The following is a 20,196-nucleotide window of genomic DNA, read 5'->3' as shown; positions in this document are numbered from 1 at the left end:
ATTCTTTTGTTTATATATGTAGTATGAAATGAGGCCACAACCAAAAGATTGTTGCGCTCCTGGTTAGGGCACGAGAGGCCGGTGTCTGATTTGGTTTCTTGACCGAGCCGGATGATATCGACCCACCAATATCTGCTAATAAAACTAGATGTCTCCTAAAATAAATTTTGTAGAAGTGATTAGACCAACATGCCAGACAATGCAAACCATGGTTGAAGTAGAGACTAGAGAGTAACCCAAGTTGGCACAAAAAGGATTCACATAAGTTTATTTAATTATTTTCCCACACAAATGGGATGGAGGGGGGGTCAAATATGATAGTGCCACCATCAGAAGGTGCAAACTAGCCACTATGGATTCACAATGGTACAACAAACTGTTAAATTAAATTGGATACAATTTTTTTGGTTTAATTATATAAAAATGGCTCATGAAAGATTAGCATGATTTCCATATTACAAAAACCTCGATTACCAAGTTAGTCTACTTGAAGAAGAAATGACACGTTTTTTCTCAAACACTAGAAGTAGAGAATTGATCAATTGTAACCACATGAAGTTAATAGACATAGGGCCTGTTTATTCCGGCTCTTGACCAGATTCTGGCTGTCAATATTGGCTTATAGCCAACAAACGCTTTGCTTCTTAGTCTGCTTCGATAAAAATCGCGCACATCAACATGCATGAATGTAGAATCTGTCGAGTCATCACGACGGGAGGAATTCGTCACTTCCTAAACTCTAATTTCATGACAGCTAGATTATCTAGAAATCCATATTCTCAAAAAAAACTCTTCAAGAAAATTGTCTCAAACATGTCCATAGGCACTTACCCCGTCCAACCCTCTAATTTGAAATGTTGGTCGCTTTATGTGGGATCTATTCTATTTGGCCAAGTTGTTTGGAAAAAAACTAAGGCTATATTAACATATATGAAAAGTTACATAGTAACAAAAAATTGTTGACATCAACACATTCATCAGGGGAAGTACTTGCATAATATAAAAAGGATGCAACTCTAGATAGATTATACCAAGTAATAAAACTATCTTAAATTTGACTATATATATATATATATATTAAGATAGCTAAATTTAGTGGGTGTTTGTTTGGGATTATAATCTATCCAGATTATATAATCCAACAATTTTTGAACTAAGAGTTAGTTCAAAAATTGTTGGATTATATAATCTGGGTAGATTATAATCCCAAACAAACACCCCCTTATTTTAAGATAGCTCCATTTAAACCATAACTTATGGTGGCATCATCTTTGGCACACACGCGCGGCGGAGGTAACGAAAATTGCATGTCAAAGTGTCACGTTGAAGAACGCGCGTGTCAGTGTCCTAATTAAACGAGACGGCCTAATGGCATCTGTTGTTAGAGGGCATACATACATGCATGCATTCAACGCAGATAAAGGCAATTCAAAGTTAATGGCTGGGTGATGCATGATAGGACACACCTAGCCAGGGCCGCCGGACGCTCTAGAGGCTATCTGTAGCTAGCTACAAATTAGCTACTGGCTGGTACCTATAGCTCATTAGCTCTATTGTCCAAGAAAAAAAAAGAATGCATGGTCAAGTGTTGGTTAGGACTATATATATCTCACACAGGTGGAAATTGATGCAGCTGGCAGCCACGGACAAATTAATGCACGGGTATCATTCATATTCAGAGGGAGAGACAGACAGAAATGCAATTTGTATGTATAGATAGATAGATACAACCTGCATGTATATTTAATATCTATATATATAGTCATGGGAATAATTAAAAATAAAGGATGCACATGTGCAAACTGCAAACACCATGCACACACACCGCCCACAGCACGTACGTAGGTAGGTACTAGTAAACAAACCAGCAATAATAATCGCCTTACACTGTTTTTGCCATGCTGCTCGCTGTCAATTAATTACTCCCCTCCTCTCTCTCCTAATTATATTGAAATGAACAATCTAATATATAGTAACAGTGGTAGATGTAGTATCAATCTGCTAGTAAAATGCTGTGGTTATATATTATAGTAATAACAATCGGTGGCCGGGGGTTAATTAAACAGTGGCTGAGATGATGGAGAGAGAATGAAGCTATAGAAAGGAGAGATGATGCATGTGGCGTCCGAGTGACAGTGCCACTCCAACTTACTGCCAGCTTTAATCGTATCAGCGAATCAGCGATCCATCGATCTACTTTCAGTCTCTCTCATCACTCTAATCACCTCCTCTGAAATCACTCTCTCTCTCTCTAGAGACCCTTCTTTTATTTCCTCTTTCTCTCTCTCTGCTCCTGCTGTTGGTGTTTGTCTCTTCTTTACTAGTACGTGTACCACCAGGGCATGCTGGCCATGTCATCACGTAGGGGCTTACGACGTACGTACGTACATAGTTAAGGCGACGGCGACGGCGACGAAGAACGGCGTCTACAGTGACACGTGGCTGAGCCGCTCCGTGGACGTGGCCGCCGCCGCCGCCGTTGACGAAACCGACGACCGCGTGAAGCTCCACAGGTCGTCGTCGCTGCCGGCGCCGCCGCCGGAGCCGAGCAGCCGGCTGGCGGCGGCGGAGTAGAAGGCGAGGCCGGCGTCCGCGTCTTCGGCGCCGGCGTCCGCGTCGAAGCCGCAGCCGCCGCCGAGCTGGTCCGCCGCGGCGGGCGCCTGCTGCCCGTTCAGGTGCGACGCCACCAGCCGGTCCATCATGGCCCAGTCCGTGATCCCGTTCCCGGCGGCGCGGTAGAGCTCGTCGTGCTGCGCCGGCTGTGTCAGCGATGCGGACGCGGCCGCGGACGGGCTCTCGAGCGCGGGAAGCTTCATGAACGCGTGCCCGCCCAGAACGGTCTCGATGGGCCGGAGGTACCTGGACGCCGCCGCCCGTCCCGGCGGCGCCGGCGCCGGCGACACCAGCTCGTGCTCCTGCTTGCACGACCTGCCCATGTACTGCAGGATCTGGTCCAGCGCCTCGTCGCTGGAGGAGTACTGCAGGCCTCCATGGTGCTGGTGCTGGTGCGCCGCAGCCGCAGCCGCAGCCGATGCCTTGCCGGCGCCGCCGTGCCCATGCTCGCTGTTACTGCTGCCGTGCTTGTTGCCCCCGCCCCCACCTGACTCCTTGTGGTGGTGCTTCTTCTTGAACACCCTGCACACCACCCAGCCGTCCTCCTGCCCGCCGTCCGACGACGCGGCGGCAGCAGCAGCAGCCTGTCCACCGCGACATCGCCGCCGACGACAAGTCGACAAGAAGCAGATTAAAAAAAAACAGTGCAGCAGTGTTAATTATTGCTACCTTTTGGGGCACATGAGGCACATGGCAAAGTTTAATAATTATTACTACGTCCGTCCCTCCCTCCTTCCCCTAGCTAGCTAGTAGCTAGCGCCTACTGCTCTCTCTCTCCTCCTCATCAATCAATCAAAACAAGAGAGCGGAAAAAAATACGGCCGGAGCCTTGAGCCTGGAGCTGGATCAAATCAAGGCGGGTCGCCGTACTCGCATGATTGCACCACCACCGCCATATAATTGTTTCTTATCTTACGGCAGGCAATTATTAATGGTGGCGTACGTGAACTGGTGGTGCAGAGAAGAGATTAACGGCGATCAGGGTCGTTGCTTTGCTTACCGTGGCGGCTGCGTCGTCGTTGGCCACGGCATCACCGGATCCAGCAGCAGCAGCAGCAGCGGGGTCGTCGAGGCGGTACTCGTGCATGATCCAGTCGGACTTCTGGCCGTGCGGCGCGCGGCCCTTGTAGAAGACGAGCGTCTTGCGCATGCCGATGCGCTTGACGGCGTTGTAGATGGCCTTGTCGCGGCCGGTGGCCTTCCAGAACCCGGCGGCCGTGGCGCGGTTGGTGCGCGTCCCCGTCGGGTACTTCTTGTCCTTGTGGCTGAAGAAGTACCAGTCGTTCTGGGGACCCGACCCGATCTTGCATTTCTCTGCGCGCGATTTCCATGCATGGAATGGAGCTAGCGGCTTTAGTAGTAGTAGCAGTTGTTAGCCAGTAGTTAGCGCGCGATGAATTCGATCGCGTTTGATTGTTTGCTAGCTAGTTTTGTCGATCAACGAACATAAGCTATACATGCTGCTGTACGAACGAGAGTACTTGCTTGGTAGCTAGCTAAGGCAGTTGCATTCACAACAAGGTCTGTTCATGTTCATGTCCGTGCTCTCATGGTCGTGCACCAGCTCCGATCCGATCTGATCCACGACCACGAGCTGCTCTGCTACTGCGCGCGCGCGTGCTTGAACTTGAAGTTGAAGAAGGCAGTGGTACCGGATCGGACCGGACCGGCCGTGCGTACGTACGTACCTTGGATGTCCCATGGCTCGAGCTTGTTGAGGTCGACGTCGCGGATGACGTCGAGGTCGATCTCCTGGGAGGCCACCTTCTTGCGGAGGTAGTAGTTGAGCAGCTCCTCCTCCGTGGGGTGGAAGCGGAACCCCGGCGGCACGCACGACTGCCCGTTCACCGAGATGCTCATTGATGATCCTCCTTCTCCTTCCTTGGCTTCTGCAGCTTCCTTGCCTGCCTGCTCTCCTTGCCTTTTCTCTTGTTAATTTCCTTCCCCTGCGCGGTGTGCTGGTGATATGCACAGAGGCCAGCTGCGCGTACAAGAGCAGCTCTGGCTAGCAGGACGGTGGAGGACCAGAGGCCAGAGGATGTGAGGGGAGGAAGACGATGATGAGGAAAGAGAAGAGCTAGGAGGGAAGCTGGTGGTGGCAGGGGAGGAAAGGCGCTGCACTTATATATAGTGGGGGGTTGGGGGTACTTTTGCGAGGCAAGGCCGACGACGGCAGCTAGCACACACAGGCATGGATCCGAGTGAAATTAGGGGGTGAGGGGGGAGGGGATCGCGTTCGATTCGATCGCGTCCACCATGCACCCATCATCCATGAATCATATGGCCACCATTCCATTTCCATGCTGCTGCCTCTGCCTGCTTCACTCTCTCTCTCTCTCTGTTGCTACCTACCTAGATAGCTCTGCTTGTTGTACCTGTACGTATCTGCTGCTGCTGCTGGCTGCTAGCTCTTTCTCTCTCTCTCTACACAATACAATACTGGTACGACCACATCTTCTAGTAGATAAGAGTCGTCGGTCAGTGCACTGCAGGCTAGCTAGCCCTGCTGCAGAGCTCCTAGCTGCTAGTAGCAGTGGGGGTTAGTTTTGCCACCCACTCCTGAGAGAGACGCAGGAGAGAGAGAGAGAGAGAGAGAGAGAGACAGAGGAAAGGTGCTGCACTGCATCCTTGCTAGTACGTACTACGAGCAGTAGAAATTAAGAGAGAGAAAGGGAGAGGACAAAGCCAACGGTTTTCCATTTCTCTTGCTCCATGCGTTATATTGCTCTCGTACGGACGTACCCATATATATACACGTACCTACGTACATAGTATCATATACATATGTCTGTGTATATATAAGGAATTAGTAGAATTTATATATATACACACACACACAACTTAACTATAGATATTGACACGCCTAGCCTTGGAATCTTTTGAGGATGGTGGTCTAATATTCGTGTTCTTTATATATATATATATATATATATATATCCATCCCATCTCGTCTCTATTATTTTATTTGTGTCCTCTTCTCTGGCTGCTTCATATAATAATTATAATTACTACCCCTGGCTACTATCTGCCTGCATACATAAGAAGCAGCTAGCTAGCCTGGTACAGAGCTGATCAATGCATATGTGTGGCACTAGCTTCTTCTTCTTCTCCCATATGGATGGACCAGCTGTTGGTGTCACTCGCATCAAAGTACAAATGACATATATATACAGTGCACATGCATGCACACACAAAGTAATAATATAATAAAATCTTATTAGGAAAAAAAAGATAAGCCTCCCGAAGACGGGGGAGCCTCCGCTTCGCTCGTCAATTTAGCCGTCTTCTTCAGAATTTGGATCACAAAATCGACATCATCCGCCATTAGAACTCGTCAAATATATATAATTGGTTCCTATGTTGCTTTGCTAGCTTGCTACCGTGGCCGCTGGTGTCATTTTGTCGAAGTTCATATGGTGTATGACTGAATTCTAGGTGTTCGCCGTCGAATGCCTGTGAACAATCAGCTCGCAACATGGCAGGCATGCATGCATCTAACATGATCCAATACAGTAAGATGCCCACTGCACGTGCCACCGTGCCTGCACAATCCAAGCACTTGGCAGGTTTCCCATTTCGGCGAATACATCCAACAAGTAAGTATATCCAACCAGAGCGTTAGCTTAGCTCCGATCCAGCGCTCATCAACAGCGAGCTAGCTTTGTCGTATCCGTTCCATTCCATCCATACTTAGGCCCTGTTTCAATCTCGCGAGATAAACTTTAGCAGCTTTTTTTAGCTACTTTTAGCCATTTGTAATCTAAACAGGAGAGCTAATGGTGGTAATTGAAACTAAACTTTAGCACTTCAATTCATATAGCTAAAGTTTAGCATGAAGCTAAAGTTTATCCCGTGAGATTGAAACGGGGCCTTACTTGCTATATATACAGATACTCCCGGCGGCCTACTAGCTAGCTGCTAGCTACTTGCATGCAAGCACTTTGTACTAGCTATACTAGTAGCTAGCTAGGGTGATGCATGCGATGCGACCCAGACCCAGGAACCGTCATGTCACGGCTATCTAGGTAGCCATCCAGAAGGAGAAGGGCAAAGACCGCATGCGTGCATGCAAAATATAATCCTCTCCAAGGCATACGACTAAAAATTAGTCCATCCATTTTAGTCACATTTAGTTACTAAATTGCTAAACAGTAAGACTAAAACAGAGACTAAATTGATTTAGTCCCTAGTTCCTCAAGATATGGCTAAAAGAGACTAAACCATATTAATTCCACATTTGCTCCTCGTTTAGTTCAATTGTACTAATAGCAAAAGAATATTAAAAGCCATTTTAGTCTTCTTATTAGTCATTTAGTATAATATTACTAATTTTAGTCCCTACAACCAAACATGTTAGGGACTAAACTTTAGTCACGTGTAGCCATTTTTTTTCCCCTTGCTTCTCCTCAGGTCTCTGTATAGATGGCCAAACGGGCCGTGCCGGCACGGCCCGACGCTGGCACGGCCCGCCAGGCCCGGCTACGAAGCGTGCCGTGCCCAGATGGGCCGGCATGCCGCTGCCACGGCCCAGGCACGGTCCGTGAGCCTATTAGTCGTGCCGGGCCGGCCCGGTGGCACTATGGCCCATCTGAGTATATTGTAGAATTTAGCAAAACATGTGTAGTTGTGAGGGCTCGAACCCACAACCTAGTGCATATAAGAGGCTTAAACGCATCCATCTAACCAGTGCAGCTGCAGTTTTATTGTATTATATGTTGAATTCTTATACTTAATATATGTAAACTATTATTTTTAAAATAAAAAATGTAACCGTGTCGTGCCTGTGCCAGCACTACGGGTCGAGATAGTGGCCCAGGCACGGCACTATAGCTGTGTCGTGCCAGGCACTGGCACTATACTAACCGGACCGGGTCGTGCCTGGACCGTGCTTTTTTGTGCCGTGTCTGGGCTGGCCCATCGTGTTAGTGCCAAATGGCCATCTATAGGTCTCTGTCGTCGTGTCTAACCCTCTTAATTTCATGACACAGTGTGGTCAGTGGTGTTGCGCATGCAGTGGCGGTTAGTCGCTACTAGTTAGCGTAATGCAATCATTAGCTATCTAGAGCTCATATCGTCATGTATATATACTACTACGTACTACGGTTGTTGGTTTCCGTTGCTTGTGATGATCGAGCTCTATGTACCATCAAAAGCTATGGAAGGCTATATATGCCTGATCCGATATCGTCCGTCGTCGTCCCTTGGATTTCAACGGACAGAAACCTAGCTAGAGGGCTAACAGTGGCGTTTAGGTGGCTGTTAACTGTCAACCATGAACAGTCAAAATCCACGCAGTAAATTCGTGAGCTAGCTAGTAGTGTACGTGTGCTAGCTGTTGTTGCCTCACTCTCTCTGCTGTGCAAGCTACATACTACTACACAGCGGCCGGACTACCGTGTCAAACGAAAAAAATTATCCGTCGTCGTCGAAAACCACGGCGATTATATTCATTGATTGATCCATCACCCGCGGTTGATGAGCTAGCTACGATCGATGGCGCACAGATGCGTGGACAAAGAAGAGAGAATAATATAGAGGAGCGATGGTAATGGATCGATAACGATCTAAATATTTCTTCACGATAGGTTATGGACTTTAAATAATTTTAGTTTAAAAATAAATAGTTATAAACTCGATGCTAGTTCTATTTGACTGTTAAATTTTATAGTGTAAAATATAGAGCCAGTTACCAGCACCGGGGCGAAGCTACACACTGTAGGTAGCGGATGCAAATGCACCCTAAAAAACACAAAATCTATAGAATCAGTTAAAATTTCACCATATATACACCCGTAAAATAAATTTCTATATATCCATAAGTTAAATACACCACTCTCAATTTTGCTCTAGCTTCTGCCACTTATCAGCACTAGTCGTACGTCAGGCCAGCAGGCTATCGAAGGAGTTGTATAGGTTCCTCTTTCTCCCCCTGTTCCTCTCATCGATCTATGTGCCTGTGAGTGTGTGAGAGTGAGTTTGCATCAAGTGTTGTAAATTTAGAGGAATAAGTGACATGTTTCCTTCATATTTAAATATATTAAATATACTAATTCCGAATAAAACAAGCATATCACTCAGACAAATGCCATATGTAATTATTGCAGCAATGAACAGTAGCAATTCTAGAACATGTAAACATGTAAAATAGCTACTCAGATCCATTTTATAATTAAACATGGCTTGCAGATGAAGAAGGCAGATTAAACTAATAAACATGATTGTTTATCTCAAAATATTGCTCTCAAAATAGCGGGTTGCTGCACTAAACAGCCCTCCAACGCTAAGTGGTGATCAAAGATCCTCGACTAACGTGACAGTCCTATCTTACCAAATCAGGGTTTTAGATCAAATATTATAAGCCTAGAAATCAAGCATGAATATCAAGATCAAAACAGTGTGCACAAGAATTAAGGAACAATAATGAACTTAAATAATCAGCCTGCACAATATAGTGAAAGAGATGACTAGGCACAAATAATATCAATGCTGAAAATTAACAACACACTAAAACCCAGACTGTCACGTTGTCTCACTACACCGCTATCATCATTGAGCTAATAAATCCGCCCACAAATTGTGCAATCACACCCAAGTAAATAATACTAGCAGATTGCACAAAATTACTCAATAAATAAATAGAGGCAACGGGTAACTCACAGCACGTAGATTGTCTACGTGGGAAGACCAGCTCAGCGAACACGAGGTTCTGTCCCAGAAAACCAATTCCGCCGCCCACGTCCGGACCTGCACGGCGGGAGGTTGACGGAGATACTAGAGCCGCTGCCGGAGTCGAGGGAGACGTCCTCGACACCAGCCCGAGAAGAGGAACACCGCGCAGCAGGGAGCCCAAGCACCAGGCCACGGTGGACAATAATCAGAACAGACCGAACACCACACAGGCGCACGGATCGAGCAACAGGGCACAAGAGAGCCACCAACGCAGCTCTACTCTCTTCCACTCCCAATCACCACTGGCAAGAATCACCACAAGAACACCAGGAACGAACAAATCGCTCCAAATCGCGACTGTAACTGAGAGGGGAAGAAGAACAGAGAAACTTGCGTCTCTGCGAGCTCAAGCGCAGGGAGAAAGACTCCATATTTCAAGAGCCGAACTGCAGGAGGTTGGACAACGGGCGGCATCAATTTCGGCCAGAGCAAAACTGCTCTCCTGAGCGCCGCCACACGCACTGCCTCCTATCCTCTCCGTCCTCTGGCATGGCATTAGTCGTGCCCTAGGAAACGTGCTAGCCGGTGGGCTAGCTCGGCCAAAAAGCCTGGTAGCGGCCCACCCGGCTGGCCTCCCTTTCCCCTTTTTTGTTTTAATAAAGTGAAAATCTCTTAAATGGACAGCAATCCCCACCATTTTCACTCTTATTTTCTGATCAATGTCATTGAGCTCCCGTACTGTTTATATACTACTTTTCGGCAGAGGTACTTGTTAGGTTTGAACCAAAGCCTATCCCAGTGTACTCCAACCCTGCACGAGTAAGCGGAGGACTACGCCTTGATCCACAAACCCTAGTGTGAGAATCTTCGCACAAAAGGCACATAGTACTAGGCAGATTATCTGCTTCTCTTACGGGGCAGGGCGTTACGGTCATGCCCTTTAATATCTATTCATGAGCTCACTAGAGAGAAAACCCCATTCTCTCCTGGACTGCGACCCCACAGTCAGCTCATATAGGTGAAATCGTTAAGGAAATTCTGTAGGACAATTTCCCTGCTTATAGCATTGACTTCATTAAGAGCATATCGCTCAACCTGCCATACAGTCAGAGCACAGCAGCTCATGAGACTCTTTATCTTTTGTGCTCTTGGTTCCACAGTGCTTCGTTTCCTGGAGCCTGGATCTCGGGATCTCCGGTCACACAGGACAGTTATCCGCAGTTGAAACCGCTAACAGGGTACGAGTCCCATTCCCATGCACGCTGCTTGGATTGGCTTTTGAGCCAGCCCTTTGGTGAAAGGATCAGCAAGGTTCCTTTCAGACTTGATGTAATCTACGGTTATTACACCCGTCTCTCTAGCATGCCGACATGAATCAAGTCGTCTTCTGATATGCCTCGAGGATTTTTGGTTGTCCTTTCTACTGTTCACTTTCAGCAACACAGAAGTGTTGTCACAGTATACTAGGACAGCCGGTATCGGCTTTGCTAGCATTGGAAGGTCTGACAACAGGTCTCTCAACCATTCAGCCTCCAATGCTGCTGAATCAAGTGCAACTAATTCAGCCTCCTTGGTGGAACGTGTCGACACTGATTGTTTAGACGATCTCCATGACACGGCCCCACCAGCTAAAGTGAACACATAGCCACTTGTAGACTTCATTTGATCCGAGTCAGAGATCCAGTTTGCATCACTGAATCCTTCAAGTACTGACGGAAATCCGGTATATTTAATACCAAGATTCATCGCTCCCTTCAAATACCGAAGCACTCTGTACAACGCTACCCAGTGTCTATCTCCTGGACTGGCCGAATAACGAGCCAGTCTGCATACTGCATATGAGATATCTGGTCTAGTTGCACTGCTCAGGTACATGAGAGATCCGATGATCTGCGAATATAGTAGCTGGTTCACAGGCTCGCCTTCATATTTACTGAGCGTGTAGGATGGATCATAGGGCGTGGTGACTGGTTTACAGTCCATATGTCCAAAGCGAGTCAGGACCTTTTCCACATAATGGGATTGTGACAAAGTAATCCCATCCTCACCCTTTATCAGCTTGATGTTCAGTATAACATCAGCTTCACCCAAGTCCTTCATATCAAAGTTCTTGGAGAGGAATAATTTTGTCTCCATGATAGCCTCCAAATCGGTCCCAAATATCAATATGTCATCAACGTATAAACACATGATGACACCTTTGCCCCCAGAGAAGCGATAATACACACACTTGTCGGCTTCGTTTACACAAAACCCGGCAGTGGTCAGAGTATTATTAAACTTCTCATGCCATTGTCTGGGAGCTTGTTTAAGACCGTATAAGGATTTAATCAAGCGACACACTTTGCTCTCTTGTCCTTTAACCACAAATCCTTCTGGTTGCTGCATATAAATTTCCTCTTCCAGCTCTCCATTTAGGAATGCTGTCTTTACGTCCATTTGATGAACAAGAAGTTTATACGCAGCTGCCAGCGCTATAAGCACACGGATTGTGGGCAATCGAGCCACCGGAGAATAAGTATCAAAATAATCCTCCTCTTTCTTTTGAGTAAAACCCTTAGCCACAAGACGGGCCTTGTACTTTTCAATAGTACCATCGGGTCTCCTCTTCCTCCTAAAGATCCATTTACAGCCCACAGGCTTGCAACCAGCTGGGAGATCAGTTATCTCCCAAGTTCCGTTCGAGATGATTGAATCCATCTCGCTACGGACAGCCTCCCTCCAGTACTCTGCATCCGGAGATGTATATGCCTCTGTGAGGGAGCGTGGTTCTTCATCCACTAGATAAATAATATAATCATCACCCAGAGACTTTTCAGTCCTTTGTCTCTTACTCCTCCTTAACTCCAAATCTGGAGTCTGGTCATGGACACTCGAGGGCAGAGAATATGTCCGAGATGGACCATCTGGGGCTACTACTTCCTTATCCCGCATAGGGAAGATGCTCTCAAAGAATGTCACATCCCGAGACTCCATTATTACATTTACAGCGATTTCGCTTGTCTCGGAATGGACCACTAGAAATCTATAAGCTGCACTGTTATGTGCATAACCCAAGAAGACACAATCTACGGTCTTAGGGCCTAGCTTTCTCTTCTTCGGCAACGGGACATTCACCTTTGCAAGGCAGCCCCAAGTTCGAAGATGCGAAAGATCTGGCTTCCTTCCTTTAAATCCTTCATAGGGTGTGACTTCACGGTTGCGAGGCGGCACCCTGTTCAGGACATAGCATACTGTGAGTACTGCCTCGCCCCACCAGATGTCAGGCATCCCCGAACTTTGTAACAAAGCATTAGCTAAGTCACACACCGTTCGGTTCTTCCTTTCAGCTACCCCATTTGACTGAGGTGAATATGGAGCAGTGGTTTCATGAATGATTCCACACTCTTTGCAGTACTCATCAAAAAGGTTGGAAAGGTATTCACCTCCTCTATCAGACCGTAACCTTTTAATTTTCTTGTCTAGCTGGTTTTCAACTTCAGTCTTATAGATCTTAAAGTGTTCTAGTGCCTCATCTTTAGTTCTGAGTAAGTAAATATAACAGAACCTGGTAGCATCATCTATCAAGGTAAGAAAGTATCTTTTACCGCCTTTTGTGATTATACCATTCATCTCACAGATATCTGAGTGAATTAGTTCTAAAGGAGTGGTACTTCTGCCTTCAACCGTATGAAACGGTTTTCTAGGCTGCTTGGCTTGCACACAAATACCACATTTTACACCTTTAACATGTTTATATTCAGGAATTAAAGACATGTCACTTAATCTCTTAATGGCCTCAAAATTCACATGACACAAACGGGAATGCCATGTATTATTAATGGAATCGTTATTACAGACCACATTAACATGGTAAGAAGAATGATTGTTCAAAACAGAAAGACGGAACAAACCGCCTGACTCATATGACTTTCCAACAAAAGTACCAAACTTAGACAGGACCACTTTATTAGACTCAAACACTAATTTGAGACCCTGTCGACATAGCAGCGACACTGAGATGAGGTTCCGGCTCATCGAGGGCACATAGAGTACGTCCTTCAGCACGAGCGTCTTTCCTGAAGTTAACTTCAGGTAGACCTGTCCAGTACCTCGAACTGCTGCCGGAACACCATTTCCCATTAAGACTGGTGCGCTGTTGTATCCCTGGAATGAAGAGAACATGGATCGATCAGCACAAATATGAACAGTAGCACCGGAATCCATCCACCAGTCATCTGATGGACTTGCCATAAAGGCCTGAAGTGCATACCCTGGGGTGGAGTTAACCACCACGTTCCCTTCTTTGCGCTGAGGTGGAGGACCTTTTCCCTTCCTGAGTTTGCATCTCCGAGCTGTATGCCCGGAGACACCACAAACGTAGCAGATAAAGTCCTCCTTTTTCTTCTTCATCTTTTTGGACTTAGGTTGGTTCATATTCTTCTGTGGAGAGTTCTTCTTCTTCTGGAATTTTCTATCTCCACCCTTCTCAACAACGTGAGCCTGGAGTTGCTGGGATGGCTTGTTACTGGACCTTGCACGCTCTTCCACATTAATCGCAGCTGACAACTCAGTGAGAGTCAATTGCTTCTTCATGTGGCGGCGTGAAGTCACAAAGTCTCGCCAAGAAGGCGGGAGCTTTGCCAGTATTGCATTCACCTGAAAACTGTCTGGTAGGACGCAACCATATTGGACCAAGTCCCTAACAAGGAGTTGAATCTCCTGTAGCTGCTCCATAACAGACCTTCCCTCAACCATTTTATAGTTGAGGTAGTTTTCCGTTGTGAATGACTCATTGCCATTGTCAACTTCAGAGAACTCGTTCTCAAGTTCAGTCCATAGACCCTTGGCGGAGGTAAAACGAGAGTACACGTCAAATAAGCGGTTCGACAAGACGTTCAGCAGACGAGACAAGCATGCCTCATTGGCTTCGTCCCACTTGGCCTTCTCCGCTAGTGCGGCGGCCTTCGCTGCATCATCAGAATCATCTGATGCAGCCTGGGGAACAGCCGACGTCACTACCCAAAATAATTTTAGGTCAGTGAGCCACATGCGAGTCTTAATCTGCCAGCGCTTAAAGCTAGCGCCGTCGAACGCTTCAGGCTTAATGACATCAGAACTGGAGGCCATAATACGGATTGGTTTTCTGGATTGTTGTAAATTTAGAGGAATAAGTGACATGTTTCCTTCATATTTAAATATATTAAATATACTAATTCCGAATAAAACAAGCATATCACTCAGACAAATGCCATATGTAATTATTGCAGCAATGAACAGTAGCAATTCTAGAACATGTAAACATGTAAAATAGCTACTCAGATCCATTTTATAATTAAACATGGCTTGCAGATGAAGAAGGCAGATTAAACTAATAAACATGATTGTTTATCTCAAAATATTGCTCTCAAAATAGCGGGTTGCTGCACTAAACAGCCCTCCAACGCTAAGTGGTGATCAAAGATCCTCGACTAACGTGACAGTCCTATCTTACCAAATCAGGGTTTTAGATCAAATATTATAAGCCTAGAAATCAAGCATGAATATCAAGATCAAAACAGTGTGCACAAGAATTAAGGAACAATAATGAACTTAAATAATCAGCCTGCACAATATAGTGAAAGAGATGACTAGGCACAAATAATATCAATGCTGAAAATTAACAACACACTAAAACCCAGACTGTCACGTTGTCTCACTACACCGCTATCATCATTGAGCTAATAAATCCGCCCACAAATTGTGCAATCACACCCAAGTAAATAATACTAGCAGATTGCACAAAATTACTCAATAAATAAATAGAGGCAACGGGTAACTCACAGCACGTAGATTGTCTACGTGGGAAGACCAGCTCAGCGAACACGAGGTTCTGTCCCAGAAAACCAATTCCGCCGCCCACGTCCGGACCTGCACGGCGGGAGGTTGACGGAGATACTAGAGCCGCTGCCGGAGTCGAGGGAGACGTCCTCGACACCAGCCCGAGAAGAGGAACACCGCGCAGCAGGGAGCCCAAGCACCAGGCCACGGTGGACAATAATCAGAACAGACCGAACACCACACAGGCGCACGGATCGAGCAACAGGGCACAAGAGAGCCACCAACGCAGCTCTACTCTCTTCCACTCCCAATCACCACTGGCAAGAATCACCACAAGAACACCAGGAACGAACAAATCGCTCCAAATCGCGACTGTAACTGAGAGGGGAAGAAGAACAGAGAAACTTGCGTCTCTGCGAGCTCAAGCGCAGGGAGAAAGACTCCATATTTCAAGAGCCGAACTGCAGGAGGTTGGACAACGGGCGGCATCAATTTCGGCCAGAGCAAAACTGCTCTCCTGAGCGCCGCCACACGCACTGCCTCCTATCCTCTCCGTCCTCTGGCATGGCATTAGTCGTGCCCTAGGAAACGTGCTAGCCGGTGGGCTAGCTCGGCCAAAAAGCCTGGTAGCGGCCCACCCGGCTGGCCTCCCTTTCCCCTTTTTTGTTTTAATAAAGTGAAAATCTCTTAAATGGACAGCATCAAGTAACCGCAGTGATCGAGGTGGCCGTCGGTGTATCGCAGGTTCGCAGTGCTGACTCGACTCGATCGCCAGCAGCTGATGATTGACCTCGTCACCAGATTCCACTCCGCTCTGTATATATATAGGAGTGCGTACGTACGTACGCACGTACTATTGGTACTACTACTAGCTAGTCGGTAACCGCTCTGCAGGGACAATTAACCGTACTGCTAAACAAATTAATCATACATGAATACAAAATTTACTGAATTTCCTCTTTGCTTTTCTTTTCTTTTCTGCGGTCGAGAATGTTGTCGCTCTATGTAAAATTGTACTTAATTCCTCCTCCGTAACAAAATAATGGTACTTGTGCTGGTCAATTTTTTCTTTAAATGACTAGGTTTGTCCAAAATATGAACGACATTTATATTTCCAAGAAAGTTTATCATAAAAATAAATTTAATGATGCATCTAGTTGCGGTAAAATATATCAAAAATATTATTCTCTTAATATATTTTATCAACTTGAAAGTACACACTTGATTCCTGAGAGAATCAAACCGGAATAACACTTATTTTGAGACGGAGGTAGTATAATAAGTCGTAAAAAACAACTCTCTCACTTGTAAACAACTTCAAATTTGACGAGACTTATATAAAGATACCACTAATATTTATTACACTAGATTATTATGGCTATATTGATTACGAATTTACTTTTTATAATAAACCTAATTAAAGTCATACACGGCAAAGCTAGTTAGTCTAGACGTCCAATACAGTAATATGTGTATAATAGAACTGTTATCCTAAACAACCGTTTAGACCGTTTAAATGCTACTCAGTAGCTAACCGTTTAGGCCGTTTAATCTCACATAATTTGTTTTTTAGTCTGTTTAAACTAAACACCTGTGTAGTCCAATTAAACGCTAAGTACAGGATGACCGACTGTTTACCGTTTAACGTTTAGGATAACACTGATACATAGACCATGGTTTTTTTCCATTTTAATCCAATCTATTCAATTGAATTTAGAGGGAGACAACAAAGGGGGGGGGAATGTTTTTATAGCTTTTTCCAATCCAATCTTGTTAGTCTAGACTCATTGTCTACATGACAAAGCTAGTTAGTCTAGTCGTCCAATACGGTAATAATATGTATACATGGACCATGATATTTTCTTTCCAGATTTTCTAATCCAATCTATTCAATTAAATTTAGAGGGCGGGAACAAAAGGGGGAAATGTTTTTATAGCCTTTTCCAATCCAATCTACTCGACTGGAGTCAAAGGGAGAAAACAAGGAAGAGAAAAGATAAAACACACAGTCTGATGTCTTGAAGTATTTGATGGTGTCATGTTGAACCTAACACCATCCACTCTATATCCTAGGTACCGTATTGGATATTGTATCTCTCTTTTCTCTCGGAAAATGCATATCCCGCTACTACTACTTTTAAATGAGTATTTTCTACCGTGATTTTAGTAAAACCTAAATTTAAAAATAAGATAGGAGCTTGTGTTTTGATGATTGTCTAATCATTTTTATCGACACTAATATTTTCTTTAAAGTTGGTAAAAATGATATATCAAAGGCATTTATGTTCCTTCGAAAGAGTCTAATAAAACAGTAAAAACATTATATAATTATTCAATAAATTTATTAAATTATGTATCAAAATTTTTGAACGGTATATATATATATATATATATATATATATATATATATATATATATATATATATATATATATATATATATATATATATCCTTAACTAAAATCCTAGATATTTGCTTATATATACATCTGAAAGGTGGATGACTACTTGTATTCCATACTTATTTGCTTGCTCGTAACCACTGTATTTTGTACGCAGCAGTGCTCATCACTCGTACTAGCATTACCGTTACCAAGCTGCTGGTGGTTTCCGTGCTCGATCTCGGTGTTTGTCCGAGAAAACATGAACAAGAGAGAGACATATGGTACCCGTGCCGTGTATATGGACCATGCTGTGCTCTCCTCCTCAGTACTGGAGCTACTAGCACAGCAGAGCCAGCTCGGCGTGGCGGTGCGGTGGTGTCGTCGTCTGTCCTGTGCATGCATGGTTTGTTTGTTGCATTGCATGTGTATGCGTGGGGACGTCGTTGGCCGCCCTGCAATAAGACCCCACAAAGCATTAGCTCACTGTTCATCCATGCATGATCAGCTAACTGAATCACTAGTTTAATTAATCCATTGTTGTTTTCCGTTCACCGCTGGATTAAAGAGAGTAGTGTGCATGCATGTGTGTAGGTGCATGGACCCACCGAGCAGTGAGAGAGAGAGAGAAAAAAAGGAAACGGTCATCAATGGACGGAGGGAAAGGGGGGGGGGGGGGGGGGGGGGGGGCTGGCCGCTGTCCCCAGCGCGCGTACGTACCGCCGTGGTGGTGCAACGTCGTAGCGGCCTTTTTGGTCCCCAATAATTCTCTCTCTCTCTGTCGATCGTCACGCCCTCCTCCTCATCCGCCATCGTCCCCTGTTTCTAGAGAGAGGGGCACGTAAAGGTAGACAGAGAAGCAGACATTATATCGGTGACAGGGAAAGGTGAGATAGAGGGAGAGACTGTGCTTATGTCTGCCTGTCCTGTGTGAATAGTATAGTGAGGAGTAGTTAGTGACTACAAGTAGTGAGCAGCAGCAGCAGCAGCAGGCAAGTAGTGGCGGTGGATGTGGCCGCGGCCGGAGAACGCAGTGCCCGGGTGTGCAGGCAGCAGGCGGCTACGGCAGCGTCGTCTCCGATCCACGACGTACAGTACAGCTGCCTCTCCTCCGACCCTGCAGGCTGCGTGCGTCTTCAGTGCGGTAGGCGCACGGCCGGGCATAGCTACCAAAAGGTGCAGCTGGTCTCCCCATGCGGCCATGCACACCTTTTCCTATGCATGCATGTACATACCACCACCACCACTAGTAACAGTAACACGTACGTACCGTACATCAATTCGTACGTACACACAGTCTCACGCATGCATGGCCGGGCGAATCATCTTTGGTTCTGAAACAAATAGGTTTAGGCCCTGTTCGGTTGTTCCGGATTGGAGCCCCGGATTAATTCCTAGCCGGATTAATTCTCTAATTTATATAGATTTTGATGAGCTGGAATGATTCCTGGCTCATTCCGGTACAACCGAACAGGCCCTTAAGTGAACATGTATAGCGGATCAAAAAGACTAGAATCAAAAAGGGTAAGAACGACAGGAGGGCTCACAAAATGCTGAGTAAAATGGGTCTCCTCGGGGAGCAATAATACATGGTAAACTAGACCATCAGTTTTTTTTCTCACGAGCAATTTTGGGGTGGGGGTGGGGGGGGGGGGGGGAATCATAACGCTAACAAACGATGTCCGAAATCATGAAATTTGTTGCAACACTAGACCATGTTCGGTTGAAGAAGGTAGATGCATGGAGGGGGATGATTAAGTTTCCTCCTATTGAATTTTGACTAGCAAGAGATTTAATTCCATTCAATCCACCCATAGTCGAACAAACCCTTACTAGAAAGATACTCACCAAAAAATCGGCTCAAAACTCTGAGGCTTTCATAGTACCGGTCCATCTAATACCGACGAACTGCACCTTGAAAAAAATTATCTAAAGATCAAAACTAACTCAAATCAAATAAGACTGATCTCAAACTTTAATTTCACAAGGGCTTCTTGGAGTGTTTGAAAGTCATCCTCAGAGGACCAACACTTGGAACAACTCTCAACTCCATAGATCTAACAATCCATCAAACATGGCTTTCTTAATTTTATTTGCTCCAAAAGATGAACCTATACATGCTTGGGAATAATCTGCCCAAACTGTCTGGCAAAGATGATCCTCGAAAGTTCTAGAACATACATATCCAATAAAAACCACCCCAAACCCGCTAGAACAAAAATCCATCAAAACAAAGTAGATAAGGTGAATGGGATAAGCTATGTTCGTTACCGAAGTACCGAGAAGGTTATCAGGATAGGGATAAATGCGCTCCAAATAAAATTGTAACTATGCATTTGTGAGAAGCTCTGTTCGTCACCGATTGGCCGAGAAGGTTATCAGAATATGGATAAATGACACCCAGATAAAATTCTTGTCAAGAACTTGGCTTGTGTCCTAAAATTAACCCTGAGCGCTTTCTTACCTCAGCCCTAGATTACACAAGCTAACATGTGAGAAGATGACCTAGACATGTTCATAAATGACACAAAACAACACAGAAGCAAACAATGACATATACATGTTTACAAATGGCATAGAAACAACACAGAAGCAAACGAGGGTCAAAACGAGTAAACTCATAACCAATTGCACAAACTGGCTTGAACTGGCCTGAGCTGTCTTGAAATAATAACTAATGGATAATTAAGTTGACGAGCCACATTATGAAGATATGAGAGAGAGTTATCTAGCAT

General features: G+C 45.3%; 1 protein-coding gene across 1 annotated transcript; it reads right to left on the bottom strand.

Moving 5' to 3' along the window:
* Positions 1-1,690: 1,690 nt before the first annotated feature.
* On the bottom strand, positions 1,691-4,854 carry LOC103628975 (NAC domain-containing protein 43). The gene is made up of 3 exons (XM_008650171.1): positions 4,302-4,854; positions 3,614-3,927; positions 1,691-3,197 (listed from the first exon to the last, which is right to left on the bottom strand). Exons 1-3 carry the CDS (start codon positions 4,471-4,473, stop codon positions 2,427-2,429), a joined length of 1,257 nt encoding a protein of 418 aa, XP_008648393.1. The 5' UTR covers positions 4,474-4,854; the 3' UTR covers positions 1,691-2,426.
* Positions 4,855-20,196: the final 15,342 nt, after the last annotated feature.

Source organism: Zea mays, chromosome 6, assembly GCF_902167145.1.
Source record: "Zea mays cultivar B73 chromosome 6, Zm-B73-REFERENCE-NAM-5.0, whole genome shotgun sequence".
Taxonomy (NCBI): domain Eukaryota; kingdom Viridiplantae; phylum Streptophyta; class Magnoliopsida; order Poales; family Poaceae; genus Zea; species Zea mays.
Note: the sequence above shows the minus strand (reverse complement) of the source record. Positions and strands in the feature narration are given on the sequence as shown.